General features: G+C 41.2%; 1 protein-coding gene across 19 annotated transcripts; it reads left to right on the forward strand.

Annotated features, from left to right (window-relative positions):
• Positions 1–801: 801 nt before the first annotated feature.
• Positions 802–6,811, forward strand: LOC112539685 (uncharacterized). 19 transcript variants are annotated; one of them, XM_089269348.1, is made up of 3 exons: positions 802–5,551; positions 5,648–5,839; positions 6,224–6,811. In XM_089269348.1, the coding sequence occupies exons 1-3, from the start codon at positions 862–864 to the stop codon at positions 6,730–6,732; spliced, it is 5,391 nt and encodes a 1,796-aa protein (XP_089125474.1). In that variant the 5' UTR covers positions 802–861; the 3' UTR covers positions 6,733–6,811. The 19 variants fall into 19 exon arrangements, with proteins under 19 accessions (XP_089125474.1, XP_089125480.1, XP_089125477.1 ...); XM_089269354.1 differs by having other exon boundaries at positions 802–4,495; positions 5,072–5,551; positions 5,648–6,811; XM_089269313.1 differs by having other exon boundaries at positions 803–5,551; positions 5,648–6,127.
• The last annotated feature ends 1,947 nt before the right edge of the window (positions 6,812–8,758 follow it).

The raw sequence follows: 8,758 nt of genomic DNA on the forward strand, positions 1-8,758 counted from the left end.
ATGAATATTTTTACAGTTATTGTAGCTTTCAACTGAAGACTATAACAGCTAATTTCAATATTTGTATTGACTTTATTACTCATTGCTGAATAAACTTAACTAAATAAATAAAAAACAAGTTAGTCATGAGTCAAGAAACAAAACACGTCAATTAAAATATCTTCAAAAGCAATTGTCATGACTGGCAATTAAATTGAAGTGTAAAAACGATTTTTTAATAATAAATACAGATTCAATGAATAATCTAGGGATTCAAAAGCATTAATCGTTATTAGTTATTACTATTTCTAGTTACAAAGATTGACCGTTCTATGACTACGCTAAGACAATTAATCTGGCGATTCCGTTTGCGCATTGAATGGTGGTGTTTAGATGAGAAAAAGTGTTCAAAAAAACACACGACAACAATATTGTAAAATTCACTAGATAATGTTGTTGATGAGACAATTGGGCAAATATTGCTATGACATTTAAAGACTGTTATATTTAATGTTTATAATTGCTAATTGCTGACTATTGTTTATTTTTGTGAGCCAAATTCCACAGCAAATACAGATGATTTCACAAATAAATTATCTGTATTCGATTTCAAACTGTTAAAGCGTTTAACCAGATGCCGTTAATAATGTTAATGTTCGAGTAACTACTAACTTCTACCTGCATTTAGCATGAAGCCGTGTATCCAAGAACAAATAAAGTAACTCAAACAAAGAGTCTGCTATTTGAATGCATTTCCGTTTCCAAATGAAAACAAGTTTAATCAGACGCCATAAAAGTTACTATAAAACCCAGCACTTTGATAATTGAAAATCATATCATCTCAACTTGAGATAAGCAAAGTTAAAAAACAAAAACTTCAAAATGGTTTTTAAAATGTATTTAAATTTACTAATCCTTGCTATTACAGCAACTAATTATGTTTCCACCCGATCTATGGGCTCAATGCCAGGCATGGAACTCGACGTGAACATGCCAATGGACATGATGTCAAATGTATTGGGTGGTAGCGCATTTGCTGGTTCAAACGCAGATACAGAGAATGAAGGTAGTGAAGCAGCTTCCAATGCCGAATCCACAGCAGGTGCCAATGCAGAGGCAACGACTTATGAAGAACCCGATGGAGAGGATGATGGGTTAACTTATGGAAATGATGAATCAGATGCTGACGCAAAAGCAACAGCAGAATCAGCAGCTAAAGCCGGCTCTGACAATGGTAGCGGTAACAACGGAGGAAACGGTTATGGCAACAATGGAGGATCAAGCTCAGCAACATCATCGTCCTCAGCATCAGGTTCATCAACTTCAGAGGGATCTGACAACGGTAGCGGTAACAACGGAGGAAACGGTTATAACAACAATGGTAACAATGGAGGATCAAGCTCAGCAACATCATCATCATCAGCATCAGGTTCATCAACTTCAGAGGGATCTGACAACGGTTATAACAACAATGAAAACAATGGAGGATCAAGCTCAGCAACATCATCATCATCAGCATCAGGTTCATCAACTTCAGAGGGATCTGACAACGGTAGCGGTAACAACGCAGGAAACGGTTATAACAACAATGGTAACAATGGAGGATCAAGCTCAGCAACATCATCATCATCAGCATCAGGTTCATCAACTTCAGAGGGATCTGACAACGGTAGCGGTAACAACGGAGGAAACGGTTATAACAACAATGGTAACAATGGAGGATCAAGCTCAGCAACATCATCATCATCAGCATCAGGTTCATCAACTTCAGAGGGATCTGACAACGGTAGCGGTAACAACGGAGGAAACGGTTATAACAACAATGTTAACAATGGAGGATCAAGCTCAGCAACATCATCATCATCAGCATCAGGTTCATCAACTTCAGAGGGATCTGACAACGGTTATAACAACAATGGTAACAATGGAGGATCAAGCTCAGCAACATCATCATCATCAGCATCAGGTTCATCAAATTCAGAGGGATCTGACAACGGTAGCGGTAACAACGGAGGAAACGGTTATAACAACAATGGTAACAATGGAGGATCAAGCTCAGCAACATCATCATCATCAGCATCAGGTTCATCAACTTCAGAGGGATCTGACAACGGTAGCGGTAACAACGCAGGAAACGGTTATAACAACAATGGTAACAATGGAGGATCAAGCTCAGCAACATCATCATCATCAGCATCAGGTTCATCAACTTCAGAGGGATCTGACAACGGTAGCGGTAACAATGCAGGAAACGGTTATAACAACAATGGTAACAATGGAGGATCAAGCTCAGCAACATCATCATCATCAGCATCAGGTTCATCAACTTCAGAGGGATCTGACAACGGTAGCGGTAACAACGGAGGAAACGGTTATAACAACAATGGTAACAATGGAGGATCAAGCTCAGCAACATCATCATCATCAGCATCAGGTTCATCAACTTCAGAGGGATCTGACAACGGTTATAACAACAATGGTAACAATGGAGGATCAAGCTCAGCAACATCATCATCATCAGCATCAGGTTCATCAAATTCAGAGGGATCTGACAACGGTAGCGGTAACAACGGAGGAAACGGTTATAACAACAATGGTAACAATGGAGGATCAAGCTCAGCAACATCATCATCATCAGCATCAGGTTCATCAACTTCAGAGGGATCTGACAATGGTAGCGGTAACAACGGAGGAAACAGTTATAACAACAATGGTAACAATGGAGGATCAAGCTCAGCAACATCATCATCATCAGCATCAGGTTCATCAACTTCAGAGGGATCTGACAACGGTAGCGGTAACAACGCAGGAAACGGTTATAACAACAATGGTAACAATGGAGGATCAAGCTCAGCAACATCATCATCATCAGCATCAGGTTCATCAACTTCAGAGGGATCTGACAACGGTAGCGGTAACAATGCAGGAAACGGTTATAACAACAATGGTAACAATGGAGGATCAAGCTCAGCAACATCATCATCATCAGCATCAGGTTCATCAACTTCAGAGGGATCTGACAACGGTAGCGGTAACAACGGAGGAAACGGTTATAACAACAATGGTAACAATGGAGGATCAAGCTCAGCAACATCATCATCATCAGCATCAGGTTCATCAACTTCAGAGGGATCTGACAACGGTTATAACAACAATGGTAACAATGGAGGATCAAGCTCAGCAACATCATCATCATCAGCATCAGGTTCATCAAATTCAGAGGGATCTGACAACGGTAGCGGTAACAACGGAGGAAACGGTTATAACAACAATGGTAACAATGGAGGATCAAGCTCAGCAACATCATCATCATCAGCATCAGGTTCATCAACTTCAGAGGGATCTGACAATGGTAGCGGTAATAACGGAGGAAACAGTTATAACAACAATGGTAACAATGGAGGATCAAGCTCAGCAACATCATCATCATCAGCATCAGGTTCATCAACTTCAGAGGGATCTGACAACGGTAGCGGTAACAACGCAGGAAACGGTTATAACAACAATGGTAACAATGGAGGATCAAGCTCAGCAACATCATCATCATCAGCATCAGGTTCATCAACTTCAGAGGGATCTGACAACAAAGGCAGCGACGACGGTAACAATGGATCATCAAGTGCAGCAGCTTCATCAGCAGCAGCAGCATCAGGTTCATCAGCTTCAAACGGTAGCGATAACAACGGAGGCAACAACGGTAACAATGGATCATCAAGTGCAGCAGCTTCATCAGCAGCAGCAGCATCAGGTTCATCAGCTTCAAACGGTAGCGACAACAACGGAGGCAACAACGGTAACAATGGATCATCAAGTGCAGCAGCTTCATCAGCAGCAGCAGCATCAGGTTCATCAGCTTCAAACGGCAGCGACAACAACGGAGGCAACAACGGTAACAATGGATCATCAAGTGCAGCAGCTTCATCAGCAGCAGCAGCATCAGGTTCATCAGCTTCAAACGGTAGCGACAACAACGGAGGCAACAACGGTAACAATGGATCATCAAGTGCAGCAGCTTCATCAGCAGCAGCAGCATCAGGTTCATCAGCTTCAAACGGTAGCGACAACAACGGAGGCAACAACGGTAACAATGGATCATCGAGTGCAGCAGCTTCATCAGCAGCAGCAGCATCAGGTTCATCAGCTTCAAACGGTAGCGACAACAACGGAGGCAACAACGGTAACAATGGATCATCAAGTGCAGCAGCTTCATCAGCAGCAGCATCATCAGGTTCATCAGCTTCAAACGGTAGCGACAACAACGGAGGCAACAACGGTAACAATGGATCATCAAGTGCAGCAGCTTCATCAGCAGCAGCAGCATCAGGTGCATCAGCTTCAAACGGTAGCGACAACAACGGAGGCAACAACGGTTACAATGGATCATCGAGTGCAGCAGCTTCATCAGCAGCAGCAGCATCAGGTTCATCAGCTTCAAACGGTAGCGACAACAACGGAGGCAACAACGGTAACAATGGATCATCAAGTGCAGCAGCTTCATCAGCAGCAGCAGCATCAGGTGCATCAGCTTCAAACGGTAGCGACAACAACGGAGGCAACAACGGTAACAATGGATCATCGAGTGCAGCAGCTTCATCAGCAGCAGCAGCATCAGGTTCATCAGCTTCAAACGGCAGCGACAACAACGGAGGCAACAACGGTAACAATGGATCATCAAGTGCAGCAGCTTCATCAGCAGCAGCAGCATCAGGTTCATCAGCTTCAAACGGCAGCGACAACAACGGAGGCAACAACGGTAACAATGGATCATCAAGTGCAGCAGCTTCATCAGCAGCAGCAGCATCAGGTTCATCAGCTTCAAACGGCAGCGACAACAACGGAGGCAACAACGATAACAATGGATCATCAAGTGCAGCAGCTTCATCAGCAGCAGCAGCATCAGGTTCATCAGCTTCAAACGGCAGCGACAACAACGGAGGCAACAACGGTAACAATGGATCATCAAGTGCAGCAGCTTCATCAGCAGCAGCAGCATCAGGTTCATCAGCTTCAAACGGCAGCGACAACAACGGAGGCAACAACGGTAACAATGGATCATCAAGTGCAGCAGCTTCATCAGCAGCAGCAGCATCAGGTTCATCAGCTTCAAACGGTAGCGACAACAACGGAGGCAACAACGGTAACAATGGATCATCGAGTGCAGCAGCTTCATCAGCAGCAGCAGCATCAGGTTCATCAGCTTCAAACGGTAGCGACAACAACGGAGGCAACAACGGTAACAATGGATCATCAAGTGCAGCAGCTTCATCAGCAGCAGCAGCATCAGGTTCATCAGCTTCAAACGGTAGCGATAACAACGGAGGCAACAACGGTAACAATGGATCATCAAGTGCAGCAGCTTCATCAGCAGCAGCAGCATCAGGTTCATCAGCTTCAAACGGTAGCGACAACAACGGAGGCAACAACGGTAACAATGGATCATCGAGTGCAGCAGCTTCATCAGCAGCAGCAGCATCAGGTTCATCAGCTTCAAACGGCAGCGACAACAACGGAGGCAACAACGATAACAATGGATCATCAAGTGCAGCAGCTTCATCAGCAGCAGCAGCATCAGGTTCATCAGCTTCAAACGGTAGCGAGAACAACGGAGGCAACAACAGTAACAATGGATCATCAAGTGCAGCAGCTTCATCAGCAGCAGCAGCATCAGGTTCATCAGCTTCAAACGGTAGCGACAACAACGGAGGCAACAACGGTAACAATGGATCATCGAGTGCAGCAGCTTCATCAGCAGCAGCAGCATCAGGTTCATCAGCTTCAAACGGTAGCGACAACAACGGAGGCAACAACGGTAACAATGGATCATCAAGTGCAGCAGCTTCATCAGCAGCAGCAGCATCAGGTGCATCAGCTTCAAACGGTAGCGACAACAACGGAGGCAACAACGGTTACAATGGATCATCGAGTGCAGCAGCTTCATCAGCAGCAGCAGCATCAGGTTCATCAGCTTCAAACGGTAGCGACAACAACGGAGGCAACAACGGTAACAATGGATCATCAAGTGCAGCAGCTTCATCAGCAGCAGCAGCATCAGGTTCATCAGCTTCAAACGGTAGCGACAACAACGGAGGCAACAACGGTAACAATGGATCATCAAGTGCAGCAGCTTCATCAGCAGCAGCAGCATCAGGTTCATCAGCTTCAAACGGTAGCGACAACCACGGAGGCAACAACGGTAAAAATGGATCATCAAGTGCAGCAGCTTCATCAGCAGCAGCAGCATCAGGTTCATCAGCTTCAAACGGCAGCGACAACAACGGAGGCAACAACGGTAACAATGGATCATCAAGTGCAGCAGCTGCATCAGCAGCAGCAGCATCAGGTTCAAACGCAAAGAAAAACAACGGAAGTAACAATTCTGGGTCGAATTCGGCAGCAACATCATCAAACAGTAGTGGTAAAAAAGTGAACAATTCAGGATCAAGTTCTGGCTCAGCAGCAGGATCTGGCAGCAATAGAGGAAATGGGCAAAACAATGGCGGCAGTAAAGGTTCAAACGGATCAGCAGCTTCATCAGCGTCATCAGCCGCAGCAGCATCAGGGGCAGCTGGCAATGGAAATTCCAAAAAAGGAGCAAAACAAGGAAATGGACCAGGCAATTCAGCAGCATCAGCTTCAGCTGCAGCAAGCTCAGCATCTGGAAAGGGCTCGAAATCAGGTAAAAGTCCAGCTAAGCAAGGAATTATCCCAGCCATGATGTCTAAAATTCCAACTTTAAGTGTTTCTATGTTTTAAATTTGTATTACATTATAAATTGCATTACTCTTATGTGTTATGTACTCATAGATTAAAATAAAGAGCATTTAATTTAAAATTTAAGAATACGTTTCTAACAAGGGAGGTACTTGAGGGCATCCGCACCGGTTTTAATGATTAATTTGTAATTGAATTCATCTTATTAACAAAAATATAGTTCGTCGTCCTTTAAGTAGCAAATGGACTGAAGGTTCGAAAAGCGCCATTTATTGTGGATCGCTATGCATAGATCAATGTGAAAGAAATAATATGAAATCCTTTTGATTATGAACATTTAACATTCAGAAATGTTTGATTGTTACAGATATAATATTTACTAGTGAATCTTGATATTTACAACCATCCAAATGCTTCTTGAATTGGCAAATTATTTAAATTGGACAACAAAATATGAAGGTGGTCTTGGTGTAGTTAACAGATTAAAAACGGAAACTATCATGATAATTACAAGCATTTCGATTGCATGACTAAAGTCAATTACTTAACTTTAACTTTCACTTTAAATTGAGAGGCACAAAGAAGTTGTTAGAATTGTCATTTTCATTGACCAATTATCCTAATCTGAGAAAAAAAGAACCAGAATAGGAAGAAATTTTATTCCTCAGCGGATCATTCAAAATTATTTCAAAAGTATTTCACAGTAAATCATCCGAACAACAAATTATTAATATTTGGCTAGTCAAAAACATAATTAACTTGACAATGTTACTTGCGGTTGCAAAATAATCAGCTTTGGAAGCTTATATTTGTTCACCTTTCTTGTTATCATTTTCTTCTTCTTCTTCTTCTTCTTCTTCTTCTTCTTCTTCTTCTTCTTCTTCTTCTTCTTCTTCTTCTTCTTCTTCTTCTTCTTCTTCTTCTGCTTAATTCTGATCCTCTTCCCGCGAATGATGACCCTTTTGCTTTCTAGTAGCCATTATTCAACAGTGAATAACACATATTTTTCATTTTTATGTTGATAGTTATGATAATAATCGCTAAGAAGCTTGTCATATCCTTTTTATGGTCAACTCATTTATTATAACATTATTAGTTTCAAGTAAATATTAGCATCGTTTCAGGTCTTGAGGTTAATATTCAATTGAATAGTAATAAAAGATAAGAGGCAAGAATCGTTACAATTTAAACCAATATAACCGAATGATTTGCTCATCACTTTAGTCCAGTTTACACGTTCACTTGAATAGAGAAGATACGAAGCTCTTTACATTTGTACATCAAATCCTCTAATATATTAACATGTAGTGTGTGTTTGTTTGTCTTAAAGGTGCCATTAGAAGGATAATAAACTAACAACAATGATAGTAAAATATATGGTTAATGATAAAATAAGATGCAAGGCGAGCCTCTTTCTTGTTTGTTTAAAGTTGATAGTTGAGTCTCAAGTAGGACTGGATGTAAGTTGTGTCAAGTAAGGAGCAGACATGAATAGCTTCATAAATTGTGGTTAATATTATAATAATTCAATATATATTATTAAATAATAGTATATATTAGTAATCGGGAAAAGTGAAACAAAGCCAAAAGTAGACTGGAACAGCTTCTCATTGCTGGTCCAATCAAAATGATTTCAGTTGAAAAAAAGTTATTATAAGCATTTGGTTATTATTTGGTTCCTCATTTGTCTTTACTATTCATAAGTTAGTTTTAATGTTAATGAGGCGACCTTTTTTCATGGAAATAACCTGTGGGGAAAAAGTTTGGGAATTTTTGGTTTTTTTGTTATATCTCGTAAGATAATGGCTGAATTCCTTTGAAAATTCAACTTGTTATAGTTGAGTAGTTTACCTTTGATATCTGGACAATCCAGAATGAAAAAAAACAAAGGTCACTCCACAATCATCGCTCAAACTCGGAAGAGAAAAAAATATTTGAAAAATTCTTTTTGATACATGTTAAGCTCTCATAGACAGAAACCAATTTTTGAGACTAATATTTTGGTTATTTGGTTGAATAACATATTATTAAAGATTGAATATCTTTCAAACGACTTTTCCAAATTTCT

The sequence above is a fragment of the Tetranychus urticae genome, chromosome 1 (genome assembly GCF_039701765.1).
Source record: "Tetranychus urticae isolate SD_2017Ah chromosome 1, NJAU_TeUrti_SD_1.0, whole genome shotgun sequence".
NCBI classification, from domain to species: domain Eukaryota; kingdom Metazoa; phylum Arthropoda; class Arachnida; order Trombidiformes; family Tetranychidae; genus Tetranychus; species Tetranychus urticae.

What these genes read in the sequence shown, in the direction of transcription:
- LOC112539685 (XM_089269286.1), top strand. Translation starts at nt 862, where the DNA reads ATGGTTTTTAAAATGTATTTAAATTTACTAATCCTTGCTATTACAGCA. An exon ending in ATCAGCAGCAGCAGCATCAG is followed by an intron (nt 5,552 to 5,647) that starts GTTCATCAGCTT and finishes CAGCAGCATCAG; the next exon opens with GTTCATCAGCTTCAAACGGT.